At 39.7% G+C, this 10,380-nt stretch overlaps 1 protein-coding gene across 1 annotated transcript in view; it reads right to left on the bottom strand.

Moving 5' to 3' along the window:
* Positions 1-237: 237 nt before the first annotated feature.
* TCTN3 (tectonic family member 3) overlaps positions 238-10,380 on the bottom strand; it is a 31,992-nt gene continuing 21,849 nt past the window's right edge. Inside the window, 2 exon segments of the mRNA XM_043987734.1 lie at positions 238-3,258; positions 3,260-3,448. Of these exon segments, the coding sequence (XP_043843669.1) occupies positions 3,223-3,258; positions 3,260-3,448 (225 nt within the window). The 3' untranslated portion in view covers positions 238-3,222.

Here is a 10,380-nt window from a genome sequence, read left to right as displayed (position 1 = left end):
TTCTTCAGTGAGCTTTTGTACCTCTTTTTCCATTTGGCCAATTCTACTTTTTAAGTAGTTCTTTTCTTCAGTGAACTATTGTACCTCTTTTTTCCATTTGGCCAATTCTGCTTTTTAAGGCATTCTTTATTGGATTTTTTACCATTTGGTCTATTCTGTTTTTTAAAGGTATTTTCTTTAGTATTTTTTGTGCTTCCTTTACTAAGCTGTTGACAATTTTTTCATGATTTTCCTGCATCATTCTCATTTTTCTAATTTTTCCTCTATCTCTCTTATTTGATTTTTGATTTTAAAAGCCATTTTTGAGCTTTTCCATGGCCTAAGACCAATCCATATTTTTCTTTGAGACTTTGAATGTAGCAGTTTGGAGTTTGTTTTTTGAGCTTCCCTTATTGTCTATGGGCTGTGAGGTCTGGAAATGTCACTGTTGCCATTGATTGAGTTGCCCTCAAGCCCCAGTGCCAGTTTTCTGGGTCTCAGCCTGAGCTGGACTGCACTCCATTCTTACCCCTGTGCAACAGATCTTTCCTACTGATCTTCCAAATTGTCTTTGGGTAGAAAATTCTTTCATACCATCCTTTTAGGGGTTGTGCTCCTCTAGAATTTGTTTTGGGGCATTATTTAAAGTTTGGGGAAAAACTCAGAAGAGTCTCTGCCTTTTCTTTATCATCTTGTCTCTGCTCCTTCCCAGTGATTTCTTAATTGACAAATTCAGTCTTTTCTTAGACTTCAGTCTTTTCAACCTTTTCAAGTGTCATTCAACACTGTTGACTTCTCTCTCCTCCAGAGTACTCTTTTTCCTGGGTTTTTGTGACACTATTTGGTCCTGGTTCTCCTGTCTGCTTTTGGTCTCATTTACTAACTTATCTCTACCATGACCCCTAACTATGATTAATTTCTAAGGCTCTTTCTTGGGATTTTTTTCTCTCTCTACATTGTCTCTCTTAGTGACCTCATTAGCTCCTACTGATTTAATATTATCTCTGTGCAGATAACTTACTTTTCTATTATATACAACACATCTTTCCCTTGAGCTTCAGTTCCACATCACCAATTGGCTATTAGATATTTAAATCTGGATGTCCTAGAGACATCTCAAACCCAATACATAGGAGGAAGAGTTCATCATGTTTCCTCTAAAACTCACTGTTCTTCCAAATGTCCCATTTTTTTTATTTAAAAAAAATTTTTTTTGTAAGGCAATTGGGGTTAAGTGACTTGCCCAGGGTCACACAGCTAGTAAGTGTCAAGTATCTGAAACCAGATTTGAACTCCAAATGTCCCATTTTTGTTAAAGGCACTATCATTCTTCTGGCCTTTCAAGTTCGTAATCTCAGCATTATTCTTAACTCCTTCATAACCAGAAAGAAAAGAATATTCAAAAAATAAAAAAAAGAATATTCAAGACGGAGATGGTAAACTGTGTCAAAGAGTGCAGAAAAATAAAAAAGGGTGAGGACTGAGGGTCAAAGGAAGAGTTCTTTGGTGACCTTGGAGAGGTCACCTTAGTTTTAGTTCAATGGTGGGGATAGAAGTCAGACTCCAAAGGGTTGAGAAAAGTGAATGGGAGATGAGAGAATAAAAGGAAGAGATGTAGAAAGCAGAATAGGAAAAAATATGAACATTAAGTAGTTTTTTAAAAAAGTATTGGTTTTATTCTAAATTTAAGTGCCAAAAAAACCCATTTCCACATACACTTATTTCTGGAGGCTATGCCTCTCTTAAGGAAGCCTAAGATAATATTAGCTTTTTGGGGGCAAGGAGCACTGTCATATTATATGCACTGTTGACTCATATTGAGCTTCATTTCTGTATATATTACTTTTGTGTTGGTTGGTTAATTCCTTTATTTTATGCATTTTGTAGCTATTCTGAGTGAAATTTCTCTTCCTATACCTTGCTGCTGTTGGTTTTTATTATTATAAATACATTGCTCTCTAGCCATGTCTCCCACATCTTATAAAGCTAGTTGTTGTGTTTGGGGTTTTTTTTGATCCATGTAAAATTTTAATTTAGCCCTATTAAATTTTATTTTAATAGATGCGGCCCAATGTTTTAGGATGTTAGGATCTTTTTGGATCCTGACTCAATCATGCAATATGTTTGCTTTTCTCCAAGATTTATGCAGACTGAAAATTTGGTAAGCATATCATCTATGACTTTATCCAAGTAATTGACAAAAAGGGCTAAATGGCCAAGGACCAAGCACAGATCCCAGGGCACTCTCCACTGGAGATGATTACTTCAACTTTAGAAATCTAGGAACATAGATTTTAGAGCTAGGACATGAGAAGTCTTATTTCAATCTTCTTCATTTTAAAGATATGGAAACTACAACTTAGATAGGTTAAGTGACTTGCAGAAGGCAACAAAGGTAATTAATCAATAAGGAGTAGAGTCAGGATTAAACCTAAATCCTGGGAAATTAGTGCAACACCCAGATACTAAATCACTTCTGTATTCCCTGACCTTGGGGGAAAGGAAGAGGTGGACAAACAATATAGTCCTTAACTGCTGAAAAAGTGAATGAAGAGTATGCTCCAGAAACAATGTGAGAAAGAAAAGAGAATTGCCTTTCTCATTTTTGTATTGGCAAAAAAGTGTAGCCCATAATGGAGCCAAGACGGGGTGTCAACACTTCTTTGTTATGAACTCTTGAGTGTTTTTGTACTTCATGACAGTAACTGTCAAGTTTACGTTGAGTAAACATTTTAACTCATTTCTATTCCTGTAACAGATGATTTGAATATGGATTTGAATACCTAGAAGTTTACTTTCTCCTTCAGAAGGTGATTTAGCTCCTTTCTGCTTAAGACCATGCCTAAATACTGTTTTCCTGCGTCAGACCTTTGTAGAAAAATTCCAATACCAGTGAAGATCAGCAACTGTTGTGCAGCTTGGGAACCGCAGAGTGCTTCCCAGGGTGCAGGAAGGACACAAAAGCTGCCCGGGATCACTCAGCCAACACATGGTAAGAGGTTAAAGTCCTTTCACACTCCCAGTCTAGCCATGTACTATGCCTTGCCGCCACTCATCTGGAGCTTTACTAGAAAGAATTGAGTTGAGGGAATTCTTTTCTGAAACGCCACAATACATAAAGATTCCTTTCCTCCTGTGCCATCATTGAGGGAAACATTTTTCCTTGGTCATAATGAATGAACAGGAATTGGCCAACCCTCACTGGCAAGAATGAAATGTGATTCTCCTTTCTTCAGTTCATCTCTAAGTTGAGAAGGTTCCATAATAATCCACACAGAAGGACAAGAGGAGTACTCCAGCTTCTCAGAGATCCCATTTCTCTACTTGATGCCCCATTAGAGGCAAAAGGCGAGGCAAATGGCAGTGTCCAGTCTGTTTCTAGCTCGCTCTTTGTAAACTCCGGCTTCTTTGTGATGTCAGTGAAGGACACAGAGGTTGTCAAAGATAGTTCTATCATATGTAAGGGATACTGCAGAAAGAAAGAGAGAAATGACAAGTCAAGCAGCCTGCTTCCATAGGCCCATGATTTTAATTTGATTCAACAAACATCCCTTAACTTCCTGTGTGCTGTGAAGAACTGTGGATACAAGGACAACTATGAAACATTCTCCTTGGCAGATACAATTTATCCCCAGGCACATCAATACATAGTATATGAAAAAGAGAATGAAACTATTTTAAGAATGCTGGTGTCCCAACAACTGGACAGATCAGCAAAGGTCTCAGGTAGGAGATGGCACCAGAAGGAATGAGCAAAGCCATTCTAGCAATGGGAAGGCATTAGAAAGGATGTTGGAGAGGGCAGGTAGAATGAAGTACATAGAAAATAGCTGGAGGGCCTATGTTACTGGTAGTAAAGCAATGAAGTCAGATAGGAAAGGCAGGCAATAGCCAGCATTTATAAGGTTTTAAATGCTGGGCTAAGAAGTTTATATTTTATTGGTGAGGTTACTTATTGATCAGTAGAAGGATAGGGTCCATTAGTGCCCCCACCACTTCCAGCCTCAATGAGTTAGTGATACCTAGGCTCAAAAATAGATTAACAAAATATACATAGCTTTTGATCCAGCTACCCTATTTTTGGACATGTTTTGTGGTCCAGTCATTTCACTAGTGTCCAACTATTTGTGACCCCATTTGGAATTTTCTTGGCAAAGATATTGGAGTGTTTGCCATTTCCTTCTTCAGCTCATTTTATGGATGAGGAAACTGAGGCAAACAGGGTTAAGTGACTTGCCCAGGGTCACCCAGCTAGTAAGTGTCTGAGGCCAGATTTGTATTCAGGATGATGAGTCTTCCTGACTCTAGGCCTGGCCCTCTATCCATTGTGCCACCTAGTTGCCTATACTGGACATATACCCCAAGGAAGCAAAAACTAGAGACAAAAACTGGATGTAAACCAAAATATTCATAGTAGCACTATATGTTCTGACAAAGAATCAGAAACAAAGTTGGTGTCCATTACCTGGGAAATAGCTGAGAAAAGTATGGCAAATGAACATAACATTGTTGTACCATAAAGAATGATGAATACGAAGAATTAAGAGGAACACTGGAAGATTTGTATTGTTATGCATATGAAAATAATCTGATTCAAGTGAACAATTTACACAATAGCTACAATCACATAAAAGATCCAGCCCGTCTCCCCCCGCTTCCCAATTACAGTGGGGGCGGGCAGGAAAGGGGGGGAAATATTAAGGTAGAATCTCCTATCTACTGTCACTAAGATTCACTAATGAATCTTACATGATCTTGGGTAGGGCCCAGCTACTCAATTATTTTTGTCTCAAAGGAGGGCTTTAATGGGTAAGAAGGGGGAAGCTTTTACATTCATGATGTAATGATAAGAGGTATCAATAAAACATATTTGAATAACAAGTAAAAAGCCAAGGAAAATAAAGGGATCATTTCTAGCCTTGTATTTTCAGTCTTGTAATGAGACTGGTAGCCAGCATGCAAAGAACTGAGAAGCGGGAGGTGAAGAACAAGCAAAGGACCAAAGTTCCATCAAGGTTCTCAGCTGCCCTGGTGCGAACGGCAACTCATCTCGCCTTCTCTCAGTGAAGAAACACTAAAAGTAAATAGCTACACGTCCATAATCCTTTCCAGCCTTCAGTTTCCCGTATGCTTTTAGATAGTATTTTATTTTTAAAACACTGAAATGGATGTCATACTGCCAAATCAAACACACAGGCCACCAAAAACCTGTGTATTGTCTGTGATGGCCAGACCATGAAAAACTATAATCCCTGCAGAAGGAACACACAGCTCTTCCCCCAGAGGATCCTGCTTGAGAGCACAGAAAACCACACGTCCCAGCTGCCGCTCTGCAACCCCTCTGCCCTGTTGGATTCCACAAAAGCATGGCATACAGGCGCCATGTTTATGAAACTGGGGATTATTGCTCTTATCTTCTCCGGTCAGGACAAGCAGAGCTTCTTCAAAAACTCCTTCAATCATTCCCCTAGACATCAAAAAACTGGGTCACTGAATGGCATTAATACAAAATAGCTAAGAACTGGGTATGTGGGGGAAAAAATGGTTGGGCTATAAATGTATAGCAAAATGTAAAAGCTGAATCAAAAAGGTAAGGGATTTTGAAACTTATTCAATCTTTTTCTGATGAAACCCTTGCCAAAAGTTTCAGTTCATGTTGTGCCCTTTATAAACTGGGCTAAATACTCATCTGGAGTATTTTTTTTTTTGATATGGAGTATCTTAACAGATCTTCAGCAGAATTCAATCCCTTGTCTGCACATTCATGTCTGAAGAGGCTGTGATACTTCTGGGGTTCAACTAATCCTGAATAAGTGGAGTTGAGATGAGGATCCACTTAAGTCTTGGGGTCCTAGGGGAGTTCTACAATACAGTGGGCTCAAGCTGATTAGCTGTGTGCATTAAATCCAGCACAAATATGCTGAACCCTGAAGGTATGGAAGGTCACCAGTCCAGGACAGAAATGGAGGTCAAAGCTTCAGTGCTAATCAGGAGTTGGACTGGGCTCATGAGTGACTGTTGAACTTCTAGCTTAGGTGAGATAGGGAGAATGAGCCTTGAAAAAAAAAAGAAAGAAAAAAAAAAGTTGGATCATTGAGATAATCTCACGTCTAAATAACCCCAATGGTGAATATGGACACAGAAGATCTTTCAGGATCTATCTTGTGAAAAAAATCTATCCTACCAAAGTTATGCTAAATGGAAACACCTTGTCATTAGAATTCCAAATACCTCCATGGCCAAAACTGCTTCAGTCTGTTGAGATTTGTTCACTAGAAACTACTGCTGTATTCTATGTCTGTAACTCTCCCCTTAGCTAGTGTACTGCCTATTTCCATCGACAAAGACTATGTTCTTAGGACTAATTTCTGCCCCATAGGACCCAGAGAAAAGCTCAGGGCAGGGGCAGGAGACAGCTTCTGTGAGCCTGTCTCATCCACACTGGAAATAAATTCTTGCTATTACCTGAGTTGTGGGAATGCAGTGGGACCCCAAGAAACCTAAAGATCCCAACTCCCAAGGAATCCTCAAAACTTTGTCAAGGGAAAAGCACCTCAGGAATAAAGTGTGGCTGAGCATGACCCTGCTACCTTGATAAGCAACATCAAGGTCTGCAAGATCATATACAGGATATGGATGTGGATGTTGCATATCCTGCTGACACCCCATTATTCAAAGATCCCCTTAGTTTTGTAAAGATATAAAAAAACCAGGTCTTCTCTTACTCCAGTGGGACAGTCACTGCGGTGATTTGTTCCCCAGCCATTATTCCTCTCTCCTAATAAATCTCTTTTTATTTTACAAGATTTGTGAGGAGCTTCCAATTCTTTGGGTGAGCTAGCCCCCCAATCCAAATCACAAGTCCCCCCAACACCTTGACCTATTACAGACTAGCGGGTCTATTTGCCCCCTTGTGCCCGATGCCTTCCTAATTTGAACCTTGTTAAGGCTCTCAGACATCTGGTCTGTCCTGGGTCCTGGCATTTGTTGATGCCTCCTTACTGACTCTCCAACTTTTGAAATCATTATGTGATTCACTGCTTGACTGATAGATGTTGCTGACTCCTGGCCTATTCCAACATACTTTTTGTTCGGTTAACAGACTGCCTTGGTCCTTGCTCTTTACACTGACCAGTGATCCCCTGGCCTGGCACTGACACTGATGGAATGAGCTATCTGAGCCAATCCTATATTTAACCTAAAAGCTTAAAACCAGAGGACTCTGATTTTTTCAATGGAAGCACTAGACCGTAATACAAACAGACTAAATATGGATCAACATTAATGCACTATTGTAAAAAGCAAGTAATATTTAGAGTTAGGTAACAGGAATGCCCTTCTTTTGCCCAGGGTCACACAGCAAGTGTCAAGCTAGTGTCTGAAGCCGGATTTTAACTCAGGTCCTTCTGAATCCAGGGCTGGTGCTTTATCCACTGCGCCATCTAGCTGCCCCCCCAGGAATGCCCTTCTTACATAAGGTTATATTAAGTATTCTTATGTTCACAATGAATGAATAAGATCAGCTTTGGAGTATTTGGGGAATATATGAGACTCCAACCCAAGTCAGATATAGAATTTTCCAGGGAAATAGGTCTGGCTGTTTAGAACTCAGCACCTCTATGGAACTCTTTATCCTTATGTTAACAACCATAGTAACAATATCCAGGCCATCAGTGTCCTCAGTGGCCGTTCTTTTCCTTATGCTTTCCCAGTAGTCTTGAAATTGCATCCGTTAAAGTTTGTGCTCCAATTATACTGAAGGTCTGGTGGGGAAAGGATGTAGACTCTCCTCTCTGAATCACTAGACAGTGCTAGGGAAGAACAGAAGCTGACACTTCATGTCAAGACTAGGGGAATACTTCAATACCATCTGGAAGATGAGGTTCTTGAATTACATTTAGTATGTTTGATTTGAAGAGGCTTAAGGCCAAGGCTTTTTTTTCTACTCGCTTTTTCAAAATCATTCTTTATTCTTTGCAAGGGTACAGTGGTACAAGGGAGGAAAAAAAACTGGTGCAAAAGAAGGAAAAGAAAACTTTTTAAACTCCTTTAAAGCCTGATCTTTTATTGCTTTTATTAAAACATATAAAAGGGGGAGGGGAAGTGCTGAATCAGCACATTTTTAACATGTAACTTATTTGTCCTTGTTTTTAATTGCTCTTTTTGAAATTAATGTTTAGGGGGCAGCTAGGTGGCACAGTGGATAATGCATTGGTCTTGGATTCAGGAGGACCTGAGTTCAAATTCAGCCTCAGACACTTGACACTTAACTAGCTGTGTGACTCTGGGCAAGTCACTTAACCCTCATTGTCCTGCCCCCAAAAAACAAAACAAAAAACCCCCAAAACAACAGAAATTAATGTTTAGATCTCAGTTATTTTAAAAAGATCACCAGAAATTGACTTTGTTCTTATGGGTTTTGTTCTGTTTGCCCTATTTTAAACTGAAATGGAAACAAGGTTCTTAATGAAAAAGTTCAAATTTGAAGGTTTCTAAGTAGAGGCTGAATGATCCCTTGTAAATGGGGTTGATATTCTGGGTAAATAGGTTTAGCAGGGATGTGGGGCTAGATGACTTTTAAAGTCTCATTTCTAAAATTTTATGATCATGACTTTTGGTTCAATAAATCAAAATGTTTTCCTTTCATCCACTATTTTCTGCTTTATTTATTAATTTCTTAGAGGTAAGGTGATAGAGTAGAGAGTTGGCTCTGAAACCAGGAACAGAGAAAATATTGAGTCTAATTTAAAAAATGAGTTTTTAAAAAAAGGTAATAAAACAATAAAAGTAACAGTGACCCTCAAGTTTTAGAAGTCTTCTATAGAGAATATTAACAATAATTACTAGAGGAAAGGGGGCAAAGTACCAGGATTGTCTAATAATTCATTAAGTGATATTGTCATCAGTCAGGAGTAAATGACCTGTAAAGGAGATAACCTTTTATAATGGGAACTTTGTGGATGAGTATTTAATCTACGATTTCAGGTGAAGGTGCTACTTTTTGTTCTGAGGCTCTGCCCTTAGGGTAGGGAAGTTTATTTTCTATTACTTCATATTTACTGACTATGTAAATGTTGCCATTTCCCAACTGAAAATTACCTCTCAAGGTGTAAGGTCTGTACATAGTAATGAATATTTGTTGGGTAACACTGGTGGGTAGCACTGTAAGGACACTCCCCCCCCCACTCCTTCCTTTCTGGAAGAGGACAAGCCTCACCTAGGCCTCAACTATTTCCATCTTGTTCTCTTTTCCTTTCTCACACTGAAGGATGGATATTTATTTAGCCAGACCCCATTACAAAAGTTCTGGGCAACAGGACGGCCCTCGGGTCTAGCAGGTCCCTTTCTGTGCTGTCATAGGGTATTCTTATGAAAAATTATCAGTACAATTACTATAGCTCTGAGCCCCCGGCTAGGAAAATTCCTAACATTCAAACCAAGGTTTGTCTCTGTAAAGTTTTGTATGCCTCAAGCTAACCCTCTTCCTCTTTAAGGTTAAAGCAAAAATCAGGATATGGAAAGTATTTAGGCTGAAGAAGGGGAATGGGTTACTGGGTATCCTTGGAGGTGGGGAACTATGGCTCTGGCAAGTGGCTTGACAAACTAGCAGGTAAGTCCTTGAAAACACAATCTACTGGGTAGGGACTATTCAAATCACACAGTAACAGCTTCATTAGTAAATTTTCTAGGGATATATTTCCCTTAAACCAAAGTTGGTCTTTGCTACATCACATCAATCCCTTTAAGAACATAACTCTACCTCCTAGGAGCCCAAACTCATTAAGTATGAAAGATCTTGGCTCATACTACATGTACTCTGATGGTACATGGAGATGGAAATATTTTTGGGAATGATGGAAGTGAGAACCAGAACAGAGTGCCAATACCTCTACATCTGCGAACAATGGAAGCCTTCTAAAGGTCAGCCAGAAGAGCCACTGATGTTACACACACATATCTGTGAATCTAATTTCTCTTTAAGTTATCTATCCCAGGGAGGAAGCTGATGAGATTATTAAGAGAATGGAGAGAGAGGATGGCCCAGGACAAAGCCCTAGGACTACAGTTGACCACTCTGAGCAGTTGCTTATTGACTCTGGCAGAACGAAAGAAGTCTTGGTCTTAGAGTTCATGAGCTAGAGAGAAGCACCAAAGGGGTTCCCACTGAGTCAGAGTGAGCACACCTAGTTCTTTGGAAACTTGCTGGGAAAGATCACATAGGCAGTAAGCAGAGAGTAATGCATCAATCACACTTTAATAAGGCCCAGAGAGTACCAAGGCAGATGATGGCTCAGGGACAGCTCAGGGGATGGGGTGGCACAGGGAGGAAGGCAGTGGTGGGGAAGAGGCAGAGGAGAGGGAAGGGCATAGAGTCATGTATATAACAGGTTGTATGGGCCC

The sequence above is a fragment of the Dromiciops gliroides genome, chromosome 2 (assembly GCF_019393635.1).
Source record: "Dromiciops gliroides isolate mDroGli1 chromosome 2, mDroGli1.pri, whole genome shotgun sequence".
In the NCBI taxonomy this organism is placed as follows: Eukaryota; Metazoa; Chordata; class Mammalia; order Microbiotheria; family Microbiotheriidae; genus Dromiciops; species Dromiciops gliroides.
The sequence above is the reverse complement of the archived record's forward strand: the minus strand, read 5'-3'. Positions and strand labels throughout refer to the sequence as shown.